General features: G+C 39.2%; 1 protein-coding gene across 2 annotated transcripts in view; it reads left to right on the forward strand.

The window, feature by feature from the left end:
• SLC4A4 (solute carrier family 4 member 4) overlaps positions 1–14,493 on the forward strand; it is a 346,042-nt gene that overhangs the window by 239,936 nt on the left and 91,613 nt on the right. For both annotated transcript variants that reach the window (XM_080796031.1, XM_080796032.1), the window contains exon 12: positions 1,939–2,113. In XM_080796031.1, the coding sequence (XP_080652157.1) occupies positions 1,939–2,113 (175 nt within the window). The remainder of the gene's footprint in view (positions 1–1,938; positions 2,114–14,493) is intronic.

The raw sequence follows: 14,493 nt of genomic DNA on the forward strand, positions 1-14,493 counted from the left end.
AGGCCATGAAGTGAGAGAGACGGTGTTAGAAAGTCAGCGGGCCTGCGGGTGGGTGTGAGTGAGCGGCCGCAAGACAGCCATGCCTGTCTTCCTCACTTGGCTTCTGGGACTTCATCCCTTCCCTGCACATTTACTTACAAATGGGGAACGTGTTACAGAAGTGAGGGACCCACAGGCCATGGTCTTCCCAGCCTGCAGTTGGGGATTCAGGTTTTCCAGTTGCTTTTGTAAGTCTCCTTTTATGATACTTCTTCCTTTTCCTTCCCCTGTTAGATTCTGCATTTTCTTTTGGATTAAGTGAAATTTTAAGTAGGGGACTCGTTTTATGAAGATAGAACTTTTTAAGGACATCAAGGGTTTTTTGGAAACACAGAAGTATGTCTTTTTAATATGCAGTTGAATCCGAATGAAATGATTTTATTCCTCTGATGACTGCTTGGGTTTCTCTCTGAAATAGAGGGGACATTATTTCCCTTCCCTTTTTTCTTAAAGAATAGAGAACATAAAACCTTCTCTCCCCCTATTTTTTTCCTGGATAGTTCTTCACAAACTATTTTTAGTATGAACATCCTTTTCATTTTCTATAGGTATGAGTTCTAGGATTCAGCTTCTTTCTCTATTTGTTTATTTCAACACATGAAACATTTTAATAGAGGAAATATGGATTTCTGAATTCCTTGCTTTATCTGTTGTTCACTTTAAGGCTGCTTTTACAAAGTGTAGGCCACTAGGAAGGTCAGTTTTGATAATGATAAATAATAGTAATTATGATAGGATTCATAGCTTATGTATTTTTTTGACAGTTTAAAAATAATTTTATGAAAATGAGCTCATTGGTATGGAAGCGTATAGAATTATATCATGTCTTTAAAAATTCAACACCTTTATTTAATAAATAAATAATAGAATTCCATGCTTGTATATTTCCCTTCTTCCTAAATGCACTGAGTGTGCGCAGCGTGCCCGGTACCATGCTCAGGCCTGTGCCTACCAAGAAAACGGGAGTAGACCACCGAGGGCAGCGAGGGCCAGAAGCCCCTCCCCTCACCATCCCCCCAACAGTCCTGGTAGAGTGTGATAGCCTGCGGTGGAAATCTGAACTCTGAGTGCAGGGTCAGGACTTCAGAGAGCTGCTGAATTGGTAGGGTGGGCTCCTGGGCAGCAGGCAGGTCATGGGGAAAGCTGAGATGTGAGGTTTGGTTGGGAGGGTAGGTTGACTGATACCCAAATAAGGCAGCTGACCTCTTCCTGTGTGGAATGCTCTTCCTCCTCATACTGGCCTGGCTTCCTCCCTTCATTCCTCTGGGACCTTATCCCAAAGTCCCCAGCTTGGAGGTCTGTTCTGGCCACTCTACTATTTCAGCCGTTGCTTCTCTGGCCCTTCGTAACCTTCTTCCCCACTTAATTTTTACCTGGATTTTTAGCACCACGAATTTGACTTCTCTTGTCTGTCTGCCGTCTAGAAATCAAAATCCCTGCGGGCAGGTGTTTGTGTTGTGTCGTTCCCTGGTGCGTCTCCAGCACCTGGAGCTGGGCTGGGCATATTGGAGGTGCCCAGTAAACCCTTGTGGGATGATGAATGGGGCTGGCAAGGAAAGTATGGCAAGATTATAAAGGGCCTACATGTTGTGCTCACATGTTTGGATGTTTCTCTTCAAACAGTGAGAAATTTTAATTTATCTACACAATTCACTCTCGTCTAAAAACCAACTGTCTGTTTTTTAGGGAATGTGACACCCAATTTAGTGACCACAACAGAGACAGATAGAAGAAAATGTATTCTTCTACAGTTTTCTGGTTTTCCCTGAAGCGGTTAAGTAGAGCTTGTTGATTCAAACACTTTGAATCCAAATTCTTTGTGGCTTCATAAGTTATCTCTGGGTTAATTTGATGGTGATTTGTTTTACATTGTCACATGTTTGCTTTCTCCCTGCCCAGGTTCTGTGGTGGACTAATTAAGGACATAAAGAGGAAAGCACCATTTTTCGCCAGTGATTTTTATGATGCTTTAAATATTCAGGCGCTTTCAGCAATTCTCTTCATTTATCTGGCAACTGTAACTAATGCTATCACTTTTGGAGGACTGCTTGGGGATGCCACTGACAACATGCAGGTGGGTTTGGTTTGGGGGAAGACACAAATAGTACAGCCCAGATTGCCTTCCTCACCCCTCCAGCTCAGCGAGAAGCAGATGGCCTTTCAGTTACTCAGCGTGATTTTCTTTCTTTTGCTGGATGCTGCATTTTACTTTGCTTCTGGCCTGCTGCTATATTTCCAGCATTTTAGTAATTACAAAAATAGCTCGATGAAATCTGGCTTGAGTCACAAGTGGGGAGAAGAAGGAAAGGAAATGAGGATATACAATTCTGTTTGGGCAAAAGCGTCTCAGCTGCTTCAATTTTGTGCAGGGCACCAGGTTTAGATCTCCTACTACCTTGAGTGCACAGACCATATTCTGTTGAACTTGATGAACACACTCTTTCTGGGAATGTGTGATTAGCTTCATTTTACACATGAGCAAACAGTCATCAAAAAATTGAGTGATTTGCTTGAGGTCGAATTTGCATATCTATCAGTAGAGCTCAGCTTTAAGGGATGGAAGTTAAGAGTCATTTCTCCTGTTCTTGAATCTGCCTGCCATTAAGCTGTGAAGACCCTGGCTTGACTTAATTTGTACAAAGCACAGTTTGTTGGTTACTCTGCGGGTGCCATTCGCCTTCCTTTTGTGTCAGTAACCGCTAAAGTTTTTGTGGTAGAAAAGATATATTGGATGCCCTCTATGAATCAGAAAAATACGTACAAAGCTAAGAAAAAAATAAGCGCTGTGCTAGGTGCTGAATACGCAGTAGTGAGTGAAGCTGGTATTTTGTTTTTCCAAGGTCTGTTTATTTGAGAGAGAGAGAGAGAGGGGGCTTGAATATTGGAGCAAGCATGAGTGGGGGAGGGGCAGAGAGTTTTCAAGCAGATTCCCTGTCCAGCGTGGAGCCCCAGACCCATGAGATCATGACCTGAGCCTAAACCAAGAGTCAGTCACTTCACTGACTGAACCACCCAGGTGCTCCTGAAGCTAATATTCTTATGGAAAGAAGCAGATTCAACCCCTTTCCAAACCCCGTCCTTCTACTTGAGCTTATTACTGATTAACCTATGTGACATTCGTCAGTGCTGCCAGCCAGCTTATTAAAGAAAAAAAAATACAGCTGATTCCTAAAGATTGCTTCTCTCCTACCTTTGTTTTCTTTTCTGTGCATCTTCATGCTTTAGATTCTGCCGAAACACAAAAACGTGATGGAGAGGACATAGGACATCTATGTTGGCCCAAGTGACAAGGGGGGAGTCACTTTAAACCATTGTGTTTAGTCAGTGAAGAACGTTTTTTCTTTTTTTTTTTTTTTAAGGTTTTAGTTATTTATTTGACAGAAAGATCACAAGTAGGCAGAGAGGCAGGCAGAGAGAGAGGGGGAAGCAGGCTCCCTGCCGAGCAGAGAGCCCGATGCAGGGCTCGATCCCAGGACCCTGAGATCATGACCTGAAGGCAGAGGCTTAACCCACTGAGCCACCCAGGTGCCCCAAGAACATTTTTATCTCTTAACCCTTATCTGCTATTACATAGCACATCGGTCCAAAACTTAGAGGCTTGAAACAGCCACTTTATGCTTCTCTCAGGTTTCGGGGGTTGGTTGGTGGACTCACCTGGGGTGGCTCCCTCTTTGGCCTCACACATTTGTGGTGTGGTGGCAGCTGGGATTAGAGTCACCCAAAAGCTTCTTAGTCACAGGTCTGGTGCCTAGATTGGGATGTCTGGAAAAGCTGGGGACTAAGGACTCTGACCATGACTTTTCCACATGGCCAGCTTGGCTTTCTCACAGCTGGGACTGTGGTGACCCTTGAGAGCTCATGCCCTATTGGAAGGGGCCAGTGGCCTCTCAGCTTTGCTTGTTTCCATGTGAATATGTGCTCAGTATGATTTCACTTTCTGATTTTCAAAAACAGGCTGAAAACTCAAATCTTCTTATGTGAAATCTAGTGATTTTTAAATATTTGGAGCTAATTAACATTTAAAAAATAACATTGCGCTGGCCAGGAAACACTTATATGTTATGTCCCCAGGAGAGACCTGCCGTGTGGGGAATAGAAACCAAGCGTGGTAGGACAAAAAGATGAAATATACTGATGGGGTGTTTTCCCCTTATTCATAAGATAAGAATGAATAAATTAAACTGTAACAGTGATGTCAGTAATAGTATTTTTATAAGTCTGCTCTATATCCAGATTGTGCAGTTTTCTTCCTCCAAGTGATAGCATAATGATAACTAAATCAGATTATTCAAGAAAGCAAGTGGAGAAGAAAGCAGTGGGGAAGCACCGGGAGGCCAGCGTGAAGAACGTAAGACAGGCAGCCACATTAGGAAAATGAAAGAAAGCTGTGATTTTGAGAGAGTGGCAAGCTAAGTTCTTTCTGTCTTTCAGAATACATGGAGACTTTCTTGTGCAGATAATTTTTCAACATGTAGCTTTCCGTGACTGTTCTTTTCATAGAGATGGAGAAATTACAACACTTCCTATATGTTAATGTATTGGCTTTTTAAACTGAGTTGAACCCCTTTCCAGCTTCATAAGATGTAGCTTTAAAACGCCACATCTGAGATGAGGAAGAAATCTGTTAAGTCTATTGTTGATCTCTCCGAGGTGAATTAATTTCCATATGTGCAAGTCTGGGAGAAAGTAAAGGATTCTGTTGTATAATATATGCAGTTATTGTGGGTATCTCCTCGGTGAGGAATGCCATAGGAAGGGCCCTGCTGGCGGAGTAAGCAGTTTCCTGAGTTCTGCGGCCTTTAGGAGAAACATAAATGCTTTCAGCACATCAGAATGCTAGGTTGTCTGCTAAAAGGACCATTTGCTGGGTGTCACTCCTAGGAGTCACTCCTATATATGTGATATTAATTATAATGAATATTAATCATAACAAAATACATGTATGTTTCATACTCCCACATACAAATTAATTCAAAGAATCAGCTTCTAACCTAAGAGGATATTTGCCAGACATATTCTGCTTATTTTATTGATAGATTTTGTAACCCCTGTTGATAATTTCACTGAAACTGTGAACTCAGTGTTTTAGGTCTTTGGAAATATTGAAGTGCCTATTTTTCTCTCAGTTCCTGTCTTTTTGTTTGAAGAACGTATTGGCCAAGTACTGCAATTTGGTACTTGTAGAAGTCACGGTGGGTGGCAGAAACACTGAAAAAGAAGGATAGGGTATTAATGATCGTTAATATATATTTGTTGAACTGAATAGTCTTTTATCTCCTTCTTTTGGGGAAACTAGTGCTATTAGTGAAGGTGCATAGAGCCAAGCACTGGATTTATATATCTAAAATGATCTGTATAACTAGAACTTACTAGCTAGTGTGCCACACTTCTCCTCCCCAACTCAGTCGTTTTACAGTGATTTTACATATCCCAGTATTTTAATAGGAAACATTTTACCTGTAGTCATTGTTCTAGATTTTCTTGCAGTGGAAGGTGACTCAGACTGAGATTTTTATTGGTTTTATCTATTTTAGGGACTAGAGAGTAAGGTGACTTAATATGTTGAAAAGCATCTCAGTACCAAAAGAGCATGTCCTTGAGTATACAGAAGTTTTGATGCTCTAGCAGTGGAAATCTTGACGTGGTATCAGGACAACAAAATATTGTATGGATTTGGTGCTAAGTCTCAGATCATTTCCCAGGTGCATGGCAGAGGCTGATTTATTCCTTTGCAAATATTTATTGAGTGTCTACTGTGTGACAGACACTCTTTTAAGTGCTGGGGATACAGATAAGTGATCAAAATAGATAAGAATCCCTATTCTGATGGTATTTATAGTCTAGGGTGTTGATAAGACATTCTTTTTCTGTGTCCCCAAGAGGTACCAGTAGTGGAATGTAGTGGGCTTATTTAGGGGGTAAAGTCCTCTCGGTCTATTTGCTTTTCGAAACACTAGATCAAGACTAAGCAGAACATTGGCATAGCCTGAAGTAATCTTCAGTTATATCACATGCCTTTATAATGTGGCAGCGGGTTATTCTGAAAAGCCCAAGTAGCTCAAATGAGTCAACCGAGAATAGTGTCCTTGCTTTTAAAGGCAGACAGCTCAGAGATGGTTCACAAATAGGGCCTTTATTGTCAGGCTACAAATAGACATGGGTGCTGGTGCAAACATGTTGTGAAAACACAGATGAGTCACTGCACTGTTGTTGTTTAAGCAAACTCTTCTGCCAGCTTCTGTGCAGGAGGTCTTGCCTGCTCGAAGACAGAAATTTACATTTAAGCATTTCTTTCAGAGCTGAAATCTATATTTGTGATATTAATTGTAATGAAAGTTAATCGTAATAAAATAGACGTATGTTTCATATTCCCACATACACACTTGTGTGTGTATCTATTCCCACATCATTAGAAGCAGATCCTAGGAGCCATATGGATCATTTCCCATGGACCTAAGTTGAAATGAACAGTCAAAGCTACAGTGGCTTCCATTATAATCCATTGATAATGGCCTCCTAGATGACTGTACAGATTTCCCAACTTGGCACACTTGTTGGACCCATCAGTCTGCTCTGAGAGGCTGCTCTGAGAGGACTCTAAGGCTTTCAGAGGGGGTGTTCGTGGATTCCTTAGGTATAGACAGTAAAGTTTAGCTTGGGCCTCTGGGGTGACTGAACCACTTGGCCAAGAGTTGACCTTAGATTTATCTAGGATCCAGCCCTGGCTTGTGCCTATTTCCTGTTCCTGTGGTTCAACAACAAAGGACTAGAACATGTGGTTTCTGAGGTCTGGGAAACATGCAACGCTCTTCTTATCCTTCTCAGTCCGTCCCACTGTAATAATGCTCTGGTCCCCTTGCCGTGCTCTGAAGTAAACAAAGGGTTTTCAGCCTCACCATCCTAGAAGCGTGTCCTTTCCAGAACTCAGCTCTGTGACCATGCATCCAACTCACTGCACTGTATTGATATTCTTGGTTGCTAAGCGGGCTTACTGTTCTGTTCATTTAGATACGTGTGATTAAATTGTTAAACGTTGATTTAACAAATATTTATGGCTAGCTTAGTCTATGGGCAAGTTACCCATACAGGGAACACTTTTTGATACTCTGTGGCAAGTCTTTGTGTTTTTTAAGGTTGTTTTTAGCTTTATGGAACACAGAAAAAAAAATCTTTTAGCTCAAATCCACATTGTTGATTGTGAATGACTGAGTATAGTCTGGAGTGAAGAAAGTAATTTTAATTTCTTTCCCCAGAGTAAATATAATCCTATTTTCACAAACCTTTTAGCAAAAGGATACAGTAAGATTTTTAGAATTCTGTGAATTTTGTGATATTTATGGAGCCTAACAGAGCACATTTTAAGGAAATTTGTCTCATAATAAGGAACATTTATAGCTGGCATCTCCAAATTTAAAGCTTTATTTTAACATACTGCTGTGCTGAGAATATTTAATCAATCTGCTGAGGTTGGAAATGTATCATTTCTTCTTCACATAGATATTCTTCTGTAAGATAGACACTTCTTTATGAAGTTTATCATGTGTACTTTATAACAGCAATTGTTTCATTATGGTGAGGAAAGTATAGGAATTTCAGCTTCCCTAAATGTTGCACTTGGGCACCAAAATGCATTTCTTTCTTGAGGTGGAAATGTAAGGTGATATGTTAATTTGCCTGAAATAGTCTTCCAGAAACATAAGAGGGTTTTTAAAAAGTTAGGGAGAGATAGTCTGTTGGAATGATATAGGTGGGTTGTTTGGGTAGTCGAAAATATGTGTGTATTGGAGTGCCTGGGCGGCTCAGTTGGTTAGGCGTCTGCCTTTGGCTCAGGTCATGATCCCATGGCCCTGGGATGGGCCCCACATCAGGCTCCTTGCTCAGCAGGTAGTCTGCCCCTCCCTCTCCCTCTCCCTCTGCCTGCCACTCCCCCTGCTTGGGCTCTTTCTCCCTCTCCAATAAATAAATACAATCTTTAAAAAATAAAAATGTGTATTAGTGACAAAGTAAGGGGCTCCCATTGCTTTCTTGCCTCCAATGTGTGTGCTGCCTCTTCCTTCTTCCAGGAAGGAACTTAACTAAAGAATTTACTTCACTTCATGTACAAGTTCTGAATTAAGCCTGTTTGATTAAGGTTAAGTCAAATGACCAAATTTTTCACTTACCAGAACATATTTGGTTGGCTTTTCAACTGAAAGACCTTTGTCAACTCTGTTTGCTTGGTGATTAGAAAAGGATAGTGATTTGGGCAGGGTGGTGGATCCAAAATGTTGTGACCTTCTAAAACTATCTCGTGTTTGTCTTGAAATTATTTTGAAATACCTTTATTTTAATAAGATATAATTATGTGTTGTAAAAAATTCAAACAATGCAGAAAAACTACAATAAAAGGTAGTTTTGCCCTTAAACTCATCACTCAGAGATAAGCATTATTAACATTTTCATGAACATCTTTTGTATATCTTGCGATGCATGTGTAAACAGATAGATTCATGTATAAGAAAGAGTGTATATAAATGAGATCATATACCTGCTGTTTCATAACATGACTAGTTTTTAATGGAAGTTCTTCCACTTTAGTGTGTATCTTGAGCATTATCTTTAAGACTGCAGCTCTTTATACACATGATGATGCATGTCCTATAATTTACCTAATAAATCCCCTATTAGTACACTTTCAGTTTCCCCAGTTTTTCTCATTAATAAACAAACTTTGGTGTTTAACTGTTTTCATTCTTTGTAATTATCTCCTTAGAGTAAAATCCCTAGCAGAATGTTTGCAGGATAGGCTTATTTTATTTTTTTATATTTGTTTTAAGTTATACTCACAGAAAGTTATGCCGGTTTATACTTCTACCAATAATGGACAAGACTGCCCACTTATATGCACTCTTGCAAAACCAAGATTTTGTCCCATCTTATTATTTTTGCCATTCAGTGGGTTGAGAATGATAGCTCATTCGTAGTCATTTCAAATTCCTTTGACTTTTAGTGAGAGTGAATATCCTTCTGCATTTTTCTTGACTTGTCAATTGTTAATATACTTGTTTGTATTTGTGTCCTTTGCATATTGTCCTTTTAGGCATTTGGGTTTTTTCCTCATTGACTCATAAGAACTCTGTGTAATAGTATATTTTCTCTTTTCTTGTCAGAAATATGACAAATATATTTTTCCCGGATCTATCCTGTGTCTTTTTCACTTATTTATGATTTCTTTCACTATACCGATATTAATTTTTGTGTATTCAAATTCTTCAGTCTTTTATAGCTTTTTATTTTCATTATATACTTAGAGAGGCTTTCCTGTTCCAAGATTAGAAAAATATTTACCCACATATCTTAGTACTTTTATGTTTTCATTTAAATTTTTTATCCATCTGGAATTGATTTTTTGTGTAAGGTTATCCTGGCATTTGATGTTTGGGCGCTTCAGATGATCCAGGCACGTAATCAAAGCTCTTCAAACAAAAAAATATCATAGGGCCTCCCCATCTCGCCCATCCATTCAATCAGACTTGGAGTTGTGGCTCTTTGGTGAAGGTTTTGGCTCATACTTTTCTTCAAGCAGGGAACTAATTTGTCTTTCAGTCTTACCTCTTTCTTCAGTTCTTGCTGGGCAGTGTGAAGAGAAATCCTGTTTATGATGACAAAGCACTTTTAGGCAGAATAGATGACACTAAGGGTTTGGCAGCTGTGATCTGTCAGGACAGAGATCACTGATTTACAGGCTATCGCTACACAGGTGAAATAAACAATGAAGGCTGGGTCTCCCGTCTTCTTCCCCAGTGTAGATGAATGGTCTGTGTAACTGGACCTTAACAAATGCTAGCAGGTGGTTCTGATTTGGAAAGAGGAAGAGAGATTTTTTGAAGGGGTGCACCTCAAATTTGAGCCATATGAGAATCACCTGGGGAACTTAAAAAAAAAAAATTCTGATTCCCCAGGCCGGATCTTCAGAGATCTTGACTTAATTGTTCAAGGGAGAGGTAAAGAATCACTATTTGTTTTTTTTCTTTAAAAAAAAAAAAAAAGCTTCCCGGCTAATTGTCATGTGACCCAAATTTGATTTAGAGACTTGCATTATTTCTTCACTTTACTTCTAATCATGTGGCTTGGCTTTCTGCTGGGGACCTGACATCAGAACTCCTGCAGATAATTCAGGTCTGCCTGCCTATTTCCAGTGGCCATGTCTAAATGGCATTAGGCTGCGTCGTTTTTCTTGGCTAACTTTCAGATTCAAAGACGGAGCTAGAGATACTTAATTTTATTATTCAACATTCTACACAGTTTGTATAAATTACCACAAACATGGGCTGAAGTCTCTTTTTATGGTTAGAAACAGTTGAGTTTCTTTTGAGAAGCTTGAAATACTACAATTAAGTCAGTGAATAATTTATCATTTACTGTCACCAAAATATTTTATTTTCCAAGTTTTACTTGGTTGAAAATTGTCAAAGACATAGAAAATGTTTTGTTTGCTTGGGCATTTGTGCTGCTTGTCTCCTGTTACTGCTCTCCACACTCCCTAAATGATGGTGATGATTATTCTAAATAATGAATTCCTTAATGAAAAGGACATAACACAGGAAGGGTCATTCTTTAGTGTTCTGTGAAGATACTGAATTGCAGTAAAGTCAAAGTTGACAACATAAATTTTTTTAATTTGTAATCTTTCATCATCTTTTGAATGTGCTTGTTGGACATTGGTGCTGACAGGCATGGTGGCCTTGGGTCCTTGGTCACTGGTGGCTCCAAGACCTAAAATGCTGGTGTTACCAATTAGGGTTGAATTTTGTTTTGTTTTGTTTTTAAGAATCTTGTTCTTACGGTCCAACTTCTTTTATGCTTGATTTTTCTATCATGGACTTGTGCTGATTTTCTTGGCTGTTTTGTAAAATAGGGACCATCTTTGGTTTAACTTCAAACCCTGATAGAAGCGGAAAGATGTTCATAAATTGTTTGGGATGTGGGTTTTGACTTCATGGCTGTAAAGTAAAACAAAATTTCTGTCTTATTATAGCTGATTCCATGTGTTTAGTAACACAAGGAATGAAAAGAAGCAACTTCCAATGGCTGTAGTGTTGCCCCTGAAGGCTTCTGTTGATTTAGGATTTGTTTGGGGAAATATTGAAGATTTAAAGAGGTCCCCCCCATTTCTTCTGAGGACTAGTCTTCATTTTTTTCTTTTCATGTCACTCCTTTTGACTTTCTCCATCTTTTCCCTCTTTTGATGAAAAGAGGAATAATAGAGGCAGGCTGGGAAAAGAAGGGGATGAGAATTAGAAAAGGAAAGAAAACCCATGTTTTATTGTATCTGTATTCTTAGCTCTTTATATATGATTGTCTTTCTTAGTCCACATAATTTTCCTGTGAAATAGCAATTGATTTACAGAAGAGAGAATTAGGATGTGGAGAGGTTGGTGACTGGTGGACCTGGGATTTAATGCAGATATCCCCGACTCCAGGACGTTCTGTTTATGCTGAGCCACCTTGAGCAGATGTTGGAAATCATCTACGTCAGCTTTCCCTCTTTTACCTAAACAAAAACCTTATGTTCATGTTACTGTTCATAAAAAATGTATTATATATTGGAGACTATGCTAAACATTTTACATGTATTATCTAATATGTATAATAACTGTTGTATCTTAAAGTCATTGATGGAGTAAATGGTAGAGCCTAGCATCACTTTGAGATACTTTTTGACTTGAGTCCCTTGTTAAATTGCATCAACCCCATGTTTCCTACATGAAGAAACTAGAATCGACCAACTTTTAGTGACATTCCCAAGATCGCCAGCTCTTTGGTGACAGAACAAAGTCTAGACTCTAGATTTCCTGACTGCTGGTTCTTTGCTCATTCTGCTCCTCAGCGGCGGGGGATTCTTGATCAGAAATGGAAGGAGATGAAAGCCTAAGCAAAATGGAGCTGGGACACGTTGTGCTGCCTGATTCCACCACACCTCAGAGCTCAGCCACACGCAGTCTTGTGAACTGAACGAAAAATAATAGAGGCAGGGAGAAATCAGGGTTAGAAGTGTCTCTATGAGTTGCAGCAATTAAAAATACACACACCCACATATTATTTTCCTTTTTTTATCTTCATGAACCCTGAAATAATAAATCAGAAAAGGGGTTTCTGATAGTTCACCTTCTAAATTGCTTCAAATTCTAGTGAGTTGAACTGGAGTTATTCAGTGCCTGAGATTATTTTTAAAATTTCTGTATTATCAAGAGTAACATATCAAAACGTGGTGAAAATAGTTCTTTTCTCAGAAATGCTGCAAGTATCTCTAAGTTTAAGCAAGTTTCCAGTGCAGTGTATATAATAAATCACCTGTCTCTATTTCAAAATTGTCAGCAACAGAATGGAAACTGTAGCACTTACCAAAGGATCAAGTACTGAAATAAAAATAATCTGCCTTTTAACAGTCACATGGTTCCCATAAATCAAAGCCATTTTTTGGAAGAAATTCGTTGTTATCTTTACTGAGTGAGCAACAATGGCTGTTGACCTTCGATTAAGTGGAACCTAGGGTGTGATTTGCGTATTTCTTCTTCAATTCCTTTGAGATTTCCTTCATGCTTACAGAGCACATGGGAGGAGAGTGCAAAGCCTCATAGGAGGAAGAAAAATAGGAAAGTCTCTGGAGACCCTGTGCTTGCCCTCAGAGAGATTAATAGCAATGTCAAATCAAGTAGAGAATTCTGAATCTCACCTTTCTTCTTTCTTCCTTCATGTTCTTTCTTACACCCAGGCTGTACTGTATTTTGATCCTGCAGTAGCCATGGGAAATAGGTACTTTCCCATGCTTGATAAAGAATGATGCAGTAACTTTGCCTGTCCCCTATGCCCAGACTATGGCTTGTCCTGCCACATGGAACCTTCCACTCCTACCCTTTCATGTTACACATGCTAAAGTAAGTTAGGAGAAAGAAAAATTAAAAGACATTAAAAAAAAAAAAACTCTCAGTGTGAATGCAGAGAAGGTGAAACGCTGCATGTCCTTGAAAATCCCAGCCGAGGGCACACCTTCTAGCCTTGCTGTGGATACACTTTCTAGCCTTAATGTGGGTGGGGTCGTGGTTGGGTAGGTACCCATACTCCATACACTTGTTGTGCCACACTGAATATGGATTTGTTCATACCATTTAACTCTTTGGAATCTCAGTGTCTTCACGGGTGAGCGATCAGAACTATTTGTTGGGCACGAGGGAGTCTCTTCTCTGCATAAGTGCGACCTGGTTCTGCCAGTCTTGCTTGTTATTCTTCATTCTGTCCTTCCGAAGAAGAACGAGGTAGATCCCCTGATTATGTGTGGAATGGCTGTGAAGTAATGAGACGGCATTCTTCAGTCATGCCGTGGAGCTCACATCCGTGCAAACTGGCTGTCCTCCTGCCAGGCTTTCAGCCTAGACTTCTTACACAGAAATGGTTCTGAAGTGTTTCAGAATGTGGGTGCCCACAGTGTGAGAAGCCAGTCTTACTTGTCAACCTTTTTTTTTTTTTTTGTCCTTTCCACACCCCAACCCCATTATTATGATCTAGTGCTATTCTAAAGGATTCTTACCTGCTTTCTGAATTGAACTCTACCCTCCAAAGAGGAGGGTGTGCTATTGCCAGTGCCATTTTAAGGAGGATATTGCTAAAAAATATTTTGAGTAATCATCGTAATAAGCATCTCTTAGGATGGCTTTTAAGTGGGTCTAGCACTTAGTGTATTTAAGTTCTGTAAGTGGATTTTTTTTGTTGTTTGATATTTAAACTTTTTTTACTTAAACATTTTTAAAATATGAATTTGGCCGACATACAATGTTACATTAGTTTCAGGTGTAGAGAGAACATAGTGATTCAACTTCTTTATATGTTATGCTGTGTTCACCACAATTTGTAGCTACCATCGGTCAAAATACGATGCTGTTACGGTGTCATTGAGTATATTTCCTGTGTTGTGCCTTTTATTTCTTTGACTTATTTATTCCGTAACTGTAACTTGATTTTAAAAAACAATTCATGTGTAGTAATTTCATTATATTTTATGATACGTGAGTAAAAGTTGCTGGAGAACTTTTGGGGCTGTGGAGAGTGAATGTAGACTGACAGGTTAACTCTTTGGTGGGGCGGGGGCAGGGAAAATAACTGAGTGGTGTCTCAGATTACCCAGAAATCCATTCTGCTCCAAACAGAGGGGGTTTAGATTAAGAGATGGCTTGTTTTATGTAAACATAAATCATATTTCTATGAACAGGTAACTTATTGTTCAGTTGGAGAGGAAGATATTCCTGGCACCATTTTGTTTTAGTATACACATATAGTTACAGAGATCACATAATTTGGCTCTATTATGTAAATTAGCCTACCACTAAATATATATATATATATATGTGTGTGTGTATATATATACACATATATAATATATATTATATATGTGTATATATATAATATATATATGTGTGT

Source organism: Martes martes (genome assembly GCF_963455335.1).
Source record: "Martes martes genome assembly, chromosome: 2".
Lineage (NCBI taxonomy): Eukaryota > Metazoa > Chordata > Mammalia > Carnivora > Mustelidae > Martes > Martes martes.